Raw genomic sequence first — 17,864 nt, 5'->3', positions numbered from 1 at the left:
CTTTTTAATCCCTAGCCAGGGAAGCCATCGGCCCCTTCGCCATATTTTAGTATTAGAAAAAGTCAAGACTCGAGCTATGTAACCTAACGTTAGTTATTTATGTATATTTATTATTTTAGTTAATTATTAGAAGCGCGTTAACAATCTTACTCTTGAAGGCAATAAAGTGTAAAACGTCAGTTTTGCTAGCCCTTAAGCTTAGGTTTCCTAGAAAAGCGGTGCCGTTAACTAACGGCCGTCATTTTACAGTTGTTAGTAACGGCCGTCTTTACTTTTTGTCATAATGCAAAAAAACAATCATTTTCGCTCGTCCAAGTCACGTTTTCACTCATTGTATTAATTAAATATGGGCACTGCTACACGCGAAAAATGTTTTACTAATGTTTATAACCGCTATGACGGCCGTCATGCAAATTACAGCACCGCTATTTGACGTTACGGTGACACTCAACGTTCTTTAGAAACCTACTCCGATGTTATTTATAGACAACGTATGGCGTCACCCAACGCTACATTACGGCCGTTAGATAACGGCACCACTTTTCTAGGAAACCTAAGCTTTACTAAATTGTTACATAACATTCTTGTAACAGATGTGTCACTTAGTTTTAAGAACCCATAAATAAGTTACAGTTTTTTGTCAGTCCAGCGTCACAACCCCACTACCCCTTATTTTATGTTATAAGCTTTAAGTCAGTTGACACCTAGCTTCAAACATAGTGTTTCGTTTATTTGAACATCCCTCCAACACCCGCCACCGAACTTAACTCTCGGTCAGATTCTCTATTTATGTCTTAAAAAAGGTTGCGAGTACTTATGTACGCGCGTAAGAAATTATACTTCTTTGACATTATTAAAAATAGTTTTTGATTGCATTCAAATAATTAATTACAATTAAATAATCAAAGACTGGAAAAGGAGTCATTATAGTAAATAAAGTTCAGCTTACATTTGAAAAATTAAATAAATAAATATTTATTACTATTCTCTTACATTAAGTGTAAATAAATTCTATTATTATTCGAATGTTGTTTTAAAATTATGTCCAATGCCGTAGCATCTTCCGTGGGCAACTTCATTCTGTTAATTTAGTGTCACGGTGCGCGCGCATCGTAAAATTTCACTCTCAAAAAATTTTCATAACGCGCCTAAAGTATAACTTCAAAAAACATTTATTTCTAATTATCTAGAGCTAACTACGAGCTTAAATCAATAATTCAAAATAACTGCTATTTAGTGGGCAGCTCTGATGGCGCAATTAATTTTACACATTAGTTTGTTGCACCTCGTAAATATGGTTCAAGTTTACTATTAAACCTAAGGCTATTAGGGTGGCACGGGGGTGGCACTGAATGTTAGCACTGAGCAGATTGCATTTTGTTATTACAGCGAGTAATCAATTTTTATGGGCTCAAGAAATTCGCTCCCGTGTGCTGTGACGCGCCACAGTCATAAAGTAGCATAATTATACTTTCAGGAATTTCATTTACTAAAATTCAAGTCTTGTGAAGTTTCGATGGAATTTCATTTAGTAAGTACTGTTGCGAAGTGCGCTACGTCTGTAAGCTCGCGATGCAATACGAATTCTCCAGAATTAATTTAAAGATTTTATATCGCATGAATAATAAAGTTAATGTTTAAACAACACCTACATACGGAGTTGCTTTAGTCGTTTTGTTAAAATAATTTCATTTTATACGTAACATTACGGGTGTATAAACAACAAGCGTCCTGCTAGGCCTTCGCACGGCTGGACTTTAGTTTTTAAAATATTTTGGAATCAAATATGGCCGAGGTTCAGTAACATATTACTCAGGGTATTATGTGCATCAATTGATTAATTTTTTTTGAAATCTCATCAGTACGTTATTTTTATCTTTAATATTTATGAGGCAAACAAGCAGGCACCACCAGGTAGAGTTGCAACACCGAGAGTTCCGGCCTTTAAGGCAAAAGGATGGTAGTCTCTTGTCTTTGTCGTTTTTAGTTTATTCGTTACAAATATATAAATTATTATTTTTTTATAATATTACTAAAGATTACTCATAAAAAAACTGTGATATTTGTTCTTTTAAAGATTTTAATTTCGAGTTAATTGTGTTTTATTACGGACAATTGCCTAAAATTTAAGTTTCAAAGTTTTGTATAATTGCTTAGTGAAGTGTGATGAATATTTGACAATTAAAAAGATAATTTTGCTAAGTGGCAGTGTTGCCCTAATGAGTGTAAGACACTCATCCACACTGAGTTCATAAGTTAGAACCCCGGCTGCGTAGCAATGGACTGGCTATTTGCGCTATTAACACTTGCTCGTACGGTGAAGGATAACATTGCGAGGAAACCAGCATCACCCTTAGACCCAAACAGTCAACGGCGTGTTTCAGGCACTGAAGGCTAAGAATCTGTGGCCAGGAACAAGGGTTGATGCGTCACTGGATCTTTTATGTATTCAATATTTTATATATTCAACGATGTTTTTATATCACCTCATATCCTTTATATGAGGATATATATGTGTTATTTAACTTAAATTTAGTTTATTGACTTTAAAATTTCGTTAATTTTTATATGTACTATACAACAAAATACAAGTTTATCATGCTAATTATCTAGTCGAATATTACTGACTCGAAAATCAAACGCTAATAACTCAAACGAATTAGGATTTAATCAGAAATGGCACATCATAATTCGATATTTAGATACGCTTTGTTTGACAAAGCCATGTGTAATTGCAATCGCCCATTTACCCGGTGCCGTAGTTATGATTACAGTGATTTGATTGGCTCATTCGACTACACTAGACGGTACTCGGTCGTAGATTATCCGAAGCGCCGCTAATAGCGCAAATATAATTACTCCATACATCGACAGACCCACTATCAATCAAATAAAATTCGATTATATCGTGTTTTTGCTGTTAGTATCATAATGAAGTTTTTAATTTTAAAATGCACGTAATAAGTGCATTTAATTTTGATATTTTGCTATGATATTTCATTGCTAATCAATGTTTGGCTGACCAGATATTCTTCAGTGGTTTATATGTGGAACAATACATATGATTTTGTTACTACTGTATAAAACGATTAATGATTTGTATATAAGGTTTTTTGCTTTTTCTTTTTATAGGTAAAATGTATATGAAAATAAAGAATTTAATCATAAAGAAAACTTTAAGATTATTATTATTAAAAAAAACGACCATAATTAAAGCATTCTTTCACGATAGCGTATATGTAATAAGTACCGGTTAGAGGGCTAATGTAATGTTTGGCCTAAGTAAAATATATTTCGGACATGATAAGACACAGACAAAGCACCAATATCTATTAATTGTTACTTTTATGTGAATCATATTATTCCGGTTTACGTAGTAGTTTACGTAGTATTTCAGTATTATTATGGATTAGCAAACACAAATTTGATATTAATTGAATTATTGTAAACAATTGTGAATGTAAAGAAAAGACTACAATTGCGGCGAAAAGAACAAATTCAATTACGAAAACAAACATTCCGTGGCACGTTTGTCTTGTTACGCTCTGCCTGTATCTGTATCCTACAAAGCTCGTCTTGGCTCATCTAAACAACACGGTATAGTACATACAAATTACAGTAAAGGAACGGTACAGTTACCTTAATTTGCATATTCTATATATATTTGCAACGTATATGTCGGAGCTTTTTTGATAAATTTTTTAGAAGTATGTGGTCAGCCGTATGTGTCAGCCTTGTGTGTTCTGACCCAGATTGAATTTACGTCTAGGATATGAAATTTTTCTCACGTTTTCAATCGGACGATTTTTTTTCACACAATTTAGTATGGTTTTCCATGTTGGGTTTTATTTTTATTCACAATTAAGTGTGTAAAAATATTAAGAAATAGATAAAACAACTTTGGCCCTTATAAAATGAAAGACTTTAGCGTAGCTTACGGGTATATCGGTAAGCGGAATGTTTTTACTCTTACGTATATAATTTAGCCGCAGCGTCCCGTGTATTGCAGGAACCTGAAATTTGATAGTTGGTAGACATCTGACAGTTGACAGTTGGCACTTGATGTTTGATGTTTGTGAGGGCGTTTATGTTTTAGATACTGAATTCTTAGGGTCACGTTAAACGGCCTTGTTCTTAAGCAATCAAGTGTGTGATTCTGAATGTGAGATTTAAAAAAAATTATATGAGTTCTATTGTAAATAAAATCTTTTTAGTTTAAAAACACAGACTGTAGCGCAGTTTACACCGGAAAACAGAAGGTTTTTACTCTTATGGATTAATTCGGTAGCAGCTTCCCGCGTATTGCAGGAACCTAAAATTTGACAGTTGGTTGACACCTGACAGATGTTTCTGAGGGCGTTTATGTGTTAGATTGTGAAATCTTATGTTCACGTAAAACGGCCATATATTTTACTTAAAACTGGCATAAATTTAAAACTATTGCTATAATATATAAAAAAACGGCATTATTCTTCAGCAATCATGATTAAATGTGATATGAAAAAAAATATATTATAAATTCTATTAAAGTTAAAACTTTTTGGTTTAATAAGCTCAAAGAAGAATAAAAGTTCTATTCTTGAAAATTGACGTCGTTACGATAGAAATCAAATTTTATGATTCAATCGTACATAATGTGAGTTCATCAGTTTTCCTACATTTTCTACATATTTATAATAAAAAACAGGAACAAATAGCAATGGACGAACTTTTTAAGACCATTAAACAGAGACTTTCAATGGAAAACCTCATAGAGACTATCCGAGATGGTAAATATTTATTGATATTTTTATCTATACATAATCGTTTTAAAGCATTTAAAAAAAGCTTAGTAAATATTATACTGTCTGAATAAATAATAATAAAGCCATTAGGACATAGTGTTCCTAACTTGCTTATATACCTTTGCCGTTTTGAACTAGAGTTGGATGACACCAAGAAGCCAGAAACTGTACAACCAAATCCTGTGGTAAATGTGCAAGAAGCAATGGATAAAACCGTGGAAAATAAGATAGAAACGGCCGAGGAACCAGCCGTTATCGACACTATGAAGTCGTCCAATATCCAGAAAAAACAGCCCTCAACAAACGCAGCAAATGTTTTGCAAAAACCAATCCCTCCAGATGAAGACAATGATCCGTACCAGGAAAATGAAAACCTTTTTAGCTTTTGCGATTAAACTTTAGATATATTAATGAATTTATTAAATTGATTAAAAAAGGTTAGTTTATCCTTTCAGGTGTGGTTAAGATACTATTGCGTGAATTTTGTATTATTATAGTATTACCCTGCGTTGAAGGGCATTGTTATAAATGAGCTATCTAACAGATAATTCAAAGCGCTCCAATAGTTATCTAATATAAGCGCGGGTAACCAAATGGACAAGCAAACCTTATCTATAAAAGTAAAAGTATTATCTAAAGCTCTTTTGTCTCTTAGCCAGTTTACGGCAGAGACAGATTAATAATTTGGTTAAAACTTTACAATAAGACATTTCACATGAATAATGGGAGATTTTAATTAATGTTCATAATTCGGTATTAAAATATTTTAAAGTATTAGTTGCAGGTGTAGGGAAGTTTTATGTATTATATCGAGAGAGTATTATTTATTGTAAAGGAAGCCTGTTCCGTCTCCTGCTGAGTCGTTAATTGGTAACATAATCCCATTGTACCCAGCAACCGTGCGCTAATGGTTTATGTAAAACATCCCTATTGTCGAAGACGTGCACTTTAATATGAGCCTCTCAATTTTGCTTCGCCTGCATTGAAAATAATTGAACGATAAACATTCTTAAAGCAGTCTAAGTCCAGTGGTGTTATTGACCCCGTCTGTATATTGATTTATTACAAATATACCGTCTATTAATATGAATTGATGGCATGCGTCAAAACAGTTGAACATAGAATTATCTATAAGGTAAAATCGATAGGTATAAGCTGATAAACCTTTGTGAAAACCTCTTGGTAACTTTTTTATATATTCTGTTCCTTTTTCAAAATTAATGTTTAAGTAACTATTATCATATAATAATCACAGCTGCGGTAGAAATAATTTTTATCTGATTTCGTCGTCTGACAGTGGTTGGAAATAATAAAGTACTAAGTAAAATAATTAAGTAATTTCTGGGATTTATTTATTAATATCAAATCGCATGGAGCTTAAAAATAAATAAATGTGTGACATAAACCAATTTATCGCTCCTGTCAATAGTCTAAATGAATTGTATCTATATACTCAAATAAAAATGAATCGCAAATATGTTGCTAAGCGCTAAATTCGTTGAATTCTGAGGAAGGTTATTTTTGAGAGAAAAATTGAAAAATATCAAATATTTAGTTTTTTTAGTACTTAGGTTTTTATTTCGGAAAGGTGAACATTCTCTATGGGGTAGCATAGCAAGATGTTACATTGGTTGGTATGTAGCTACTTTTTTTTAAAATTATTATGATATATAAAAAAAATATTTTCATCGGAAGACGGATTAGAATAATTATTGAAATTATAATAGGAGAGGTAAAAAACTTCTACCTCAATGATATTGCATTTTAGTCTGTACTGAAAAAAATTAGAAACAATATATTGTAATTTTTTTCGAAAATACGTAAGAAAATTCAGAGCTACCCGAGTTTGCAATTATTTTTCTAGTTCACGTTATTGCAGACTACATTACGTTTTAGTATCAACGAGGATGAAATCATATTCCCTAACTATAATGAAAACACTTATATCGTACATAACATTACTAAAACAGTTGTTTGACGTTTTTTGTTTAACTAGAAATGTAAAAAAACAGTAAGGCCCAGCACACATGGTGAAACGCAACTGCAACGAAACCCTTTTGAAATTATAGGTTTGAAACCAGTTTCAAACGTTTTCCACACACGCCGCAACCTAAATATGATGAAATTAGTCACAATCATTCCGATTTTGAGACCAGACAGAACCAAATCCGACACGAGTTTCCTGCACGCTGGTTTCAAAGCAACTGCAACGAAACCCTTTTGAAATTATAGGTTTGAAACCAGTTTCAAACGTTTTCCACACACGCCGCAACCTAAATATGATGAAATTAGTCACAATCATTCCGATTTTGAGACCAGACAGAACCAAATCCGACACGAGTTTCCTGCACGCTGGTTTCAAAGCAACTGATCTGCAACGCGTTTCAAACCGGTTTCAAACTAGTTGCGACGTGTGTTGTCTCACAAAGGTATCTATGGCATAAACTCAAATGTAACTCAAAAGTAACTAGTAGTTGCAGTTTCGTTGCAATTGCGTTTCACCATGTGTGCTGGGCCTAAAAGTAACGTCTAAAGGTAACCTGTAAGCATCGGACGGCTTCATTTCGTGGGAGTTTTAAATATAGCGCGACGAAGTGCTGGAACAATATCCCTCCTCCGCTGAAGTGTCTTCAATTAAAGTCGAATTTTAGTCGCACTTATAAGACACTTCTACTTATTCAACAAAAGTCCCACAAAATTTAGTTTTTATCCACCCATAAAACAAACAAATATCTACTTATTTACGTTTATTCTTATTTTTAACTTTTAATTTAATTCTATTTATTATACACCGTTACACACGATTTACTCACACTTCTTTAATATTATTATTATTATTTTTCTACTTGGTATTATAATTGTTTATTTTATTTTATTAGAGGCGCAAACTAGCTGCTGTGGTCTCTGGCAGAATGACCAGCGCTGTGGAACTTTTTGCTCCTCAGCATAATGCTGAGCCAGGGCCAATTACAACCACAGTACACACACATTGCACACTGGAAGCGAACCGAATGGCAAAAGAAAATTTCTTAATTTTAATTTCTAATTTTTATTGTTTGTGATGTCTTATTTTATTTTATGTTTTCTTTAAGTATTGTTATTTTGTGTGTTTATGTGTGTGTTTTTGTTTGTAATAAATTTTATGTCTATGTCTATGTCTAATCGCCAAATTCAATCGCAATTAGTATCGTTATATTAATAATGTTATGTTACTTACAGTGCCATGTGGTCCCTCGCCCAGGAAAGTAAGTGGTCTCATGCGCCCCCGCGGGAAATCCAGCAGGGGCGCCACCCCGTTTGGGGGCTCGGCTTCAGGTAGTTTTATAGAGGTGAAAAGCCCTGGGGCTGGCTTCTCTCGGCGATTTTGCCGTTCATCCGGGTACTGCAAATAAACCTCTTTTATTAAACTATTCTCTGTACTGGATGCTCTGAAAACACAAAATCGTAGCTTTCCAGATTAGGGTCCGAGGCGTACTTGCTCGTGAGCGGTCATTATATAACGTCTCTTTAAAATTTATTGTTCGTACTCGGTTAACATGTAAACTTTGAAACTCATAAAAAAAAAAATTTTAGTCTCACTATGGAATGGATGGAAACATTTGATACTCCTGCCTAAACATTTTAGGATTTTTTCCAGTTGTATTTATAATCATTATGTATTTGAATTTAATTAAATTCATGGAGTATGTAGTACTAAAAAAACCTTTCAATTATCCAACAAAGTTTACTCGCTTGTAGGTTCGTGCCTTTTAAATTTGAACATGACATGTATGAATGTTCTTTACTTGTTTCTTAGAATAATTATTAAAATGACAAAAGGGTATATCAAACATTGCAATGTCTAAAACTTAGAGCGAATATGGATTCTTTTTGTAACAAAATCGTAAGTTTTAAATTTCGCCCCACCCCGGGAATCGAACCGTACTAAGCTGCTGTCAAACATGTTAACCACTAGTGCTCTATTTGGCAGTATATGTGTATTAAGATAACTTAAATTTGAGTTGTTTACACTTTTGCAAGGTGGAAAGTACAGTCAGAAAATAAGTGCTATCTAAAAGTCGTAGTAACATGACATCATTAAATAATGCTTATAAGGAAGAACTATTACAAAGACAATTTCTCTACTAATGCACATTGCCTCATTTCTCTTTGTAGTGATGCTATTTATGCTCTCTTTGAGTCCATTGACATATTTTAGGTGTTAGGCTCTCGGAGCTATATTACATTTTCTATACCTAATAACTCAGTATTTAGTCGGATTAAAAGCGTAATTGTAGGTTAGTTTTCCGGTGAACTAAATGTTCCAGGTCCGTATTCCGTGAAAAAAATATAAAGTCAATCGAATAATATTTTTGGTGATAATATAAAATACCAGTTGGTCGATTTTGTCGAATTTGGGTATAGAGTTAAGCAAACGAAATATAATGTCAACTCGCTGTACGTTGCGTTCAATCATGATTGGATTAACGGGCGTAATAACATGGCTATTGGACGAGAGATACTGTTGACCAATCACAATCGAACGGTACGCACGACCGTTTTTTATTTAAATTTTCATAAAAGAAACATTTATACCAACAAATACTTTCTTTGCACGACTTTAGTACACAACACAACAAAGGAATATAAAATAATACAAAACAACAATTAATAAGAAATAGAAGTAATTTAATATATAACACTCAAACCTATACTTTATTGTGAATCATAAAGCCAAACGTCTCTTAAAGTGCTAACTGTGTTGGCACTTGTAATCGACGCAGGCAGGCTTCATACATCTAAATTGAACTTTGAAAAGTATCAATGTATCTTTAATGGACTATAATCTTTACTATATTGTCAAAGGGTTTGAGTACAGCGGATAAGTAGTGTGCTAGTATAATATTGTACAGGAAATCTAATTATTATAAGTTACTGGAAGCCATAGTCAGTTAATCAGTAACTAAGAACTAAACCCCTGGGAATAGTTTCACAATGTTAAGTAGTTAGTATTCATTATTTAGTGTTCCAATGGGTTCTGTGTCTGTTTCATCGAACTTTATTAAGCCATTATCACCCTATTCATTTAAAGAGATTATTTCTTTACTTGGAATCGAACCACGATTTTAATAACTTTGTATAATGAAAAGTAACTTCATATTTAATTCATTATAATTGAGTTCAAAAATATTTTTTTAAAGTTTATTATTTTATGCTAGATTTACGTGTCACTCTGTAACGACTCCTGTAATATATTATTCTTAATTTAAAAATACTCTTTATACCCAGAGGAATGAAATTCCCAAACTCTGCTATCAAATGTTCAAGTTCTAACCCCAACTGTTGGGCGGTGATAGATGAGGTATTCAGTTAGTTCGCCGCTTATATAATACAGCTACATTTCGAAACATTTTACAGGAATATTTAACTATTCAAAGTGTACTCCTCCCTGAAAGGCCGGCAACGTACACTCTAAAAATGAGTGTTCATGGGCGATGACTGCCTTTTTTGGGCGTCCCGTCCCTCGTTTGCCCCCTTTTATATAAAAAAACGCAATTTAAAGTATATGGCTTTTTCTCGCTATATGGGGTTAGTACTATTTTTATTCTTCATACGGTATATAAACATAAAGGAATAAAATGTATATAAAAGTGTTGTGTATGGTCTCTGGTCAAAAATGAAACGATTTGGCTAATTATGGTCTGGTAATATTGGTGTAATTTCAGTTCAATATTTTAATACAAAATAGTAAGTAAAGAATACTAAAAACGACAGTTGAATTTTTCAATAACTGGGAAATATTTGATGTCTTCTTAGAAATGACAAATAGTCACTTGGTTGTCAATATATATTTTTGTATTAAGTTTTAGACACAAATATATGTAGGTGATACGAAGTTCACCGAGTCCTTTAGTAAGCTAAAAATATATTATTCAAAATACTAAGATCTGTAATAGGAAATATTTTTGTAATTGTGGGAGTTTTATTACATTTGAGATGAACTCTAATACAAATAACACAATAGACTGCAGTGCAGGAGCGTCTGCGACATATTATATTTGATACTGATTAGGCCCGAAATAAGTTGCATACCAATTTTTACTCCGGCATTTTTTACAATCTTCTTCTTAGTGCCATCTCCTTGCGAAGGTTGGTGATCATCATGGCTAGTTTAATTTTGGATGCCGCGCTTCTAATCAATGACTTGGTGCTTTGACCAAACCATTGTCTTAAGTTTTTCAATCAGGACGTGCGTCTGCGGCCAGGTCTCCTTCAAACTGCCACTTTGCTTTGTATTATTACTTGAAGGAGCTCGTATTTTTTGGAGTTACATAAAACGTGTATTTTACAAGTATTAGAAATCAAGATTAAAACTTAATGTTAACTATTTAAATAATATATATTTATGACTTGCATGTTGTAACTAATAACTGTTTATGCCGTTCGTGAGCCAATTGAGGCCACATTTCTACATGTGACCCGTTAATGTGTGTATTGACATGGCTTCGTAAAACATACATTAAAACGAAGTAATTGCTTTAAGTGCCATATATAACACACCTGCGATTTACGCTTGGTAGATTCGTTACGGGTTTCAAAGATTATCGGCACTTAACCAAAAAATAAATCAATGGCGCTACAACCTTTTTAGGTCTGGGTCTCAGATCTGTCTGTATCTGTGTTGTCTGTATCTGTTTCATGATCATTTGTCAATGCAATGGGCCAGGTGATCAGCCTCCTGTGCCAAAGACAGGCCGTCGACGTTTTTGGGTCTTAGGCAAGTTTTCTTGTTCACGATGTTTTCCTTCACCATTCGAGCGAATTTTAAATGTGCACGTTTCAAGAAAGGCCATTAGTGCACAGGCGGGGATAGAACCTACGACCTCAAGGATGAGAGTCGCACGCCGAAGCCACTAGGCCAACACAACTCTGCCAACTAGTAACCAAAAAATAAGCAACCTAGAAGGTCCCAATAACCGAGCTTTAATAGCGTACCCGTCAAAAACATAAACTTTTCTTTACAGAAGCTCTATATCATCGTTTGGGATTTTCAGGTCTATTAGTCAATTAGCCGTGGTTTCCGATCGGAATGAATAGTTATTACAACTGCGGTTACATTCACGTTTTTGTGATATTAAACCGTAAATATTATATATTGCGGAGTAATAACCCAGTTTCAGAACAGCTACCTATTATGTCCTAGCCCCTTGGGCTGCAAATATTTATGATTGATTATCAATTATTATTATTATTTACACCGTATTTACATTTATATAAATAGTATATATAGTATCTATTGTACATTACGTATTTCAGCAGAGTGTGGCATCCCAGTAACATTAATTTAATAATTTAAATAAACATTGGTTTATAATAAAAAAAAATATCATAACGTAAGTTAATATAAATTTACCATATTTTATTTTATTCGATGATAACGAATAAATAAAAAAACTAAATTCAAGATAGGTCCAGGGTTTTTGTGTAAATTTATTTTTTTATCACCATGTGATTTAGAAACATAAAAAAACAAAATAAAAATAGGTAAACAATTTAGGCAATTTAACGACGGTTGGCTTACGTGTAAGCCTCACAAAGCCGTGATAAAACATTTACAAAACGCCGGACCAGCACGCAAGTCGTTTCTCTCATAATACCGTCCTTAACTCATTAATCATTTCGCAAACAGCCGCATAATACCCCTAATGAGTAAAATCCAAGCATACCTTAGGCGATACCATTAATATTGCGAACCCGGCCTTCCCTTTGCAGATGGGATACACAATAGTTTAAAGCACATTTACGATTTACCTCATTTCGGGCTTTCATTTAAAGTTGAAGAACGGTCGCCGTTCGCCAAAAGGAACGCAGTTTTTTTACTTTTTCTTTACGGTTATTGTGATTTTTTATACCAAACGCAAACGAGCAAGTGGGTCACTTAATGATAAGGCAATTTACAAGTATTTGCGACATTTAGAGTCACGGAAGTCTTGTTTACATTAAGGGGAACGAGTGATAAGCATGAATATTGTATTGATTGCTGTTTGGTTTTAATAGTTGACTAACGATTTTTTAGCTTACTTTTATGTAATATACTGTGCCGGTAACAATATCAAATATCAAACATTATATCAAAACATATAATTTTAGTCATTGGCATGACGATATCCTACTTAATGCATATTATAACCGCTTCAAACCTGATTTCTCTAAGAAATTAAATTTCGGTTACAAAGAAAATCTAAATATCCTAATGGCTCAAACAAATGAAGAACCTCCTTGAATGAGTTTTAAATATTGTTCTCCCGATTAAAATTTTCTACTACGAAATAATTTCGACAAGCTCCTTCAGAGATAAATAAAGGCAGAAACTGGACAAACATGAAGTATTAACGTCGCCTATGTAAAGCCATTTAATTAGCTAATGTTATTACTAATTATTAAAGTACGAAGTGAAATGTTTTCTTTGCAAACATAAGTGTGGAGTTGGGAGAACTAAATATTTAATATTTCTGCTTTCATAACGATGTCACTAAACTTCTTATCCAGCCTGGATATAATTAAAACTAAACGAGCGGCAAACTTGTGTCGGAAAGTGCAATAGCGCTACGAGCATGCTTTTAATGTGGTTAGGCGTACTGAGAATGCTTTATGACCCTAAAACTATAACTTTTCGAGGCTTGGCGAATTATTCAGAACAATTTGTTTATAAAGTACGCTATTGTAGCTTTATGCTCTTTGTTGTTTCAAGTTATATTACATTCAAAATATACTGATGACATGTTTGTGTCACTTGTTGTTCTCAATTTAAAAATTTAAGGTTTGAACCCACATTTTATTGGCTTCCTTTATGCGAAGATATTTTCCAATCAAATTTTATTTAAAAATAATCTTCTAGTATAATTTAATTACATTTATTAATATTAATAACAATCTATGTAGTATATTTAAAAAATATTTTATTATTAACACTTTTTTAAAATCCAATAAAAACTAGCTTTAGATTTTACTTTATTTTATTTTAGTTATAGTAACGTGTTATTTTGAGAATTTTTTTGTTAATAATTTTGGTATTGCTTGTACTCTAACCTCTGTAGGTTGCCTGGGAGAAATCGCTTGTTGGCGATAAGGCCGCCTGTTGCCTTATAACTTTTGTAACCTGATTTTTTTATTTTTGTAATGTGTATGTTTTTGATTAAGGTAATAAAGTATAAATAAACTATACGGTATTTTGTTTTTATAGACAATTGATTTATCTTGCTTTTTAGTTTATTATATTAAAAATTTAAAGTTTTCTTATAGAAATAAACATTGATAAATGATACTGTACTATACTGCATAACTGTTCCATTATTGCTGAACTGGGTGGTGGGCTAGGGTTGAGTGACTTATTCACGCGACACGAGGGGGTAGTTGGCCGTACGGCATGTAACATCTAATGGAGTGCTCAGAGATGTCGCCAGCGATTAAATGACGCGTTAAACATGCATGAGAATGAACTTATTGAACTACGGCTAGGAATGTGTTAATCACAGAACTGTGATAAATTCCACTTTGGTGCTAGTTTTCCAATAGTTTTAGCGGTAACTTGTTTCTCAACTAATAGTGTTGCTTGCCTAGCGACATCTGGTTTTATAGTACAGAGAAGGATCATCGTTTAGAAACCAACATGTCTTAGATCCTCAAGGACGGATGTTAGGCACATAGGGCTGACCACCGACTTAATAGATAGAAATTAGAGGTTAACCCATAGAGTTGTAGTGCTGACAGTATTATCCAAAGAATCACTAAAACATTTAATTATATTGAAACTGAATAAAAATCAGTGGCGCTACAACCTCTTTAGGCCTGGGCCTCAGACTTCTGAATCTGTTTCATGATCATTTTTAAATCTAATAGGCATGTAGGTGCCTTCAGTGCCTGACACACGCCGTTGACTTTTTAGGTCTAATACATGTCGGTTTACTCACGATATTTTCCTTTACTGTTCGAGCGAATGTTAAATGCGCACATAGAAAGAAAGTCTATTGGTGCACAGCCGGGGATAGAACCTTCGACCTCAGGGATGAAAGTCGCACGCTGAAGCCACTAGGCCAACACTGCTCTATAAGAATATGAGCAATATGTCTTAAAAATTATGGTTATTCATAAAATATCTATCAAATATCAATATTTTATATTTATATATAGTGTTAGTTAATTAGTATTATAATATTTAAATTAGTACTTTTATCAATCTTATTAATGCATGGGAAAGATAAGTTCTTGTAATACAATTGGGTACTAATAATCATTTCATACTCTGTTCTCATTATCGCAAATAAATAAGGATCGAAAAAATTCAAATTAAAATACAGTTTGTGTAGGTACTTTTTAAGTACATACAAACTAAAACGACTACAACAATAGGCAGATCGAACTTTTAGTCATAATATTTGTGCAAGAATAACATTAACTTCTGAAAAATAAGATACATTACAATTAAGTACAGTCGTTCAAAAAATGGAGCAAATTATACATTGTACGTTTTACGGTGCCGTGCTTAACAGCTTAATTAAAAATTAAACGACGCCGGGTCTCAGGTGGTCTTCAGCAAAATGCATTAATTAAGATTTCCCGAAAAACGTCTAACATCCACTCTAGGGGTGCACTAATTCATTTAAGCGTTCTAAGTTTCCATACTGAACAGGGGATGAATGTTCTCCAATGAGAGGGTTTTTATTAGTTTTTTTTAGACTATATCGCCTTTAAGTTTGTTATTGTCCGATTATTAAATTGGCTTGGAATATATTCGTATCCTAATGCATAAATTATATAATTAATGTCAATAGGTATATAGTTTACCCACCTATTTATTTATTATTATTTTTTAGCTAGTACTAATAATAATATCGTACATTATGTATTATAATAATGATTGTATACAATTACATTCCAAAATTGGAATACACTTTTAAACACAAACACAACAGTCATTAAACGAAAATATTCTTTTAAGTCAATATTAGATAAAAACATCAAATTTTTGTTACTAAAATGACAAATAAACACCTCACTGGCCTTCCTAAAAAGACGGAATATAGAAGAGACGGAAGACTGTTTAGCCCAGGCTCAATTAGAAGTAATTGTCTTCTAATTACATAAAAATATAAATTTATTAGCTATTATATTTTTCTAGAAAAATCCTTTTCAATAAATCGCCAATTACCACAACTAATCGGAATACACCATGAGAGGATAATCGATTTGCCAAAAAGCGTTAGAAAATAATAAATAAACAGACAACCCTAAATATACTTAATCCTGGAGTGGGCAGCGAGCATACGTCGTTTGAACTAGCTCGGTGTCGTTATAAAATACGGCCGAACCCGGATTCACTTTGAGAAATGGAAGCAAGGCTCTGAAGCACCTGGGACCCTCGTCTATAGAGTAACTACCTCACAAATGTTATTCACGTTTTTATAACTTGAAAAGTCACTAGAATAAATTTATGACAGCGTCAAGTTACTTTTTTAAAATAGTCTCCCCACGAAACTGTGGAATTTAACATATATTACCGCTGCAAGAAAAACTTAGTGAAGTTTAGAATGTTTGTTGAACATTTTTGCGGATATACGATTACTTACACTTATCTTTTACATTTACTAATGTTTAAAGTCCCGCTATATTTCGGCAGACACTTTTTCATTGATAATTTTTAAGGCAACTAGTAATAAATTGGATGTAGAAACAACAGTCAGAGCAGTGTTGGCCTAGTGGCTTCAGCGTGCGACTCTCATCCCTGAGGTCGTAGGTTCGATCCCCGGCTGTGCACCAATGAACTTTCTTTCTATGTGCGCATTTAACATTTGCTCGAACGGTGAAGGAAAACATCGTGAGGAAACCGTCATGTCTTAGACCCAAAAAAGTCGATGGCATGTGTCAGGCACTGGAGGCTGATCACCTACTTGCCTATTAGATTTAAAAATGATCATGAAACAGATTCAGAAATCTGAGGCCAAGACCTAAAGAGGTTCTAGCGCCACAGTTTTTTTTAGAAACAACTGTGAACTAGCGTCGAACCCACAACCTCTGGGTCCATTAACCTTGTTAGATACCATCCTTGATTGTAGTTCAAATATTTAAAAATTGCCGATTTTAACTTTTGTTTTAAATATTGAGAGCAATTAAATTTTATAAATTTCCGTTATTTTGAGGCGAATTTATATTATTTTCCATGCACTGGTTTATTGAAAATATATTCTTAGATTATATTATATGTATTTATAATTTAATTTTCACAGTCACAGTACGCGCTAAGTGTTGATTGAACTTTTTCCTAACATTTAGACAGCTAATATATGTTGTATAAATTAATTTTCTAAAGAAATTAAGCTGGGTAATATAAAGTTTATAAGAGCCATCTTCTCAAGTCTGCAAAAGGCTGCAGGTGTATCCGTAGAGTGAATATTTATAAAACAACACCTGCTACCTTCGTAACACTGTATTTTGTGATGGACACGTAATTTTAAAAATTATCTTTTTCATTATCCAGTCATGAGTTATTTTTCTCGATTTAATGATGATCAGTCTGTATAACTAATTTAGGCCTGAATTGAGCCTGTAATCTGAAAAGCGCTCCTCATAAAAATGTAGCAATAATAGTATGCTATTGGTACTTAAAGAACGCGGGTTGCGGGTTTGATAAACTGATATTTATTTTGATATCTTTCACAGAGGATATTCGTTTTTATTTACTGTTTCATGTTTTAGTATATTATTATTTTATGCATTTCAATTGAATTACATTTGTGTTCGTTTAGGAATTTCAGTTAGAACCAGAATTGAAAATAATGTAATCAACATTCATAGATATTTGGAAAACACTTATTCATCGACGTACTAAAATTCTTTAGAACTACTAAAAATTCATCTTGACTGATAAGGAAAACACATTAGAAAAAATTAACACGGGTGGTGATTTAAAGACGGTAGAAGATTCAGGAATACAAAGTGAAAGTGGCAAAATAAAGTAGGCACATCGAAGAGAAGATGTGCCTTCCTGACGCAGACGGCCGGCTTGCAACTGAGGCCCAAAGATCTATCATAGTCTATATAAAA

At 33.2% G+C, this 17,864-nt stretch overlaps 2 protein-coding genes across 3 annotated transcripts in view; one reads left to right on the top strand and one right to left on the bottom strand.

The window, feature by feature from the left end:
- Positions 1-17,864, bottom strand: part of LOC125062589 (epithelial discoidin domain-containing receptor 1-like) — a 139,167-nt gene that overhangs the window by 14,824 nt on the left and 106,479 nt on the right. For both annotated transcript variants that reach the window (XM_047668598.1, XM_047668599.1), the window contains exon 12: positions 8,002-8,166. In XM_047668598.1, coding sequence (XP_047524554.1) covers positions 8,002-8,166 — 165 coding nt within the window. The remainder of the gene's footprint in view (positions 1-8,001; positions 8,167-17,864) is intronic.
- On the top strand, positions 4,583-5,195 carry LOC125062590. Its single transcript, XM_047668601.1, has 2 exons — positions 4,583-4,769; positions 4,923-5,195. Exons 1-2 carry the CDS (start codon positions 4,700-4,702, stop codon positions 5,177-5,179), a joined length of 327 nt encoding a protein of 108 aa, XP_047524557.1. The 5' UTR covers positions 4,583-4,699; the 3' UTR covers positions 5,180-5,195.

Source organism: Pieris napi, chromosome Z, assembly GCF_905475465.1.
Source record: "Pieris napi chromosome Z, ilPieNapi1.2, whole genome shotgun sequence".
Taxonomy (NCBI): Eukaryota; Metazoa; Arthropoda; class Insecta; order Lepidoptera; family Pieridae; genus Pieris; species Pieris napi.
This window is presented reverse-complemented; position numbering and strand designations above follow the sequence as displayed.

Excerpts from the sequence above, each read along its gene's own strand:
- LOC125062590 (XM_047668601.1), top strand. The coding sequence starts at position 4,700 with ATGGACGAACTTTTTAAGACCATTAAACAGAGACTTTCAATGGAAAAC. Across the intron at positions 4,770-4,922 it reads CATAGAGACTATCCGAGATG|AGTTGGATGACACCAAGAAG; the intron begins GTAAATATTTAT and ends GTTTTGAACTAG.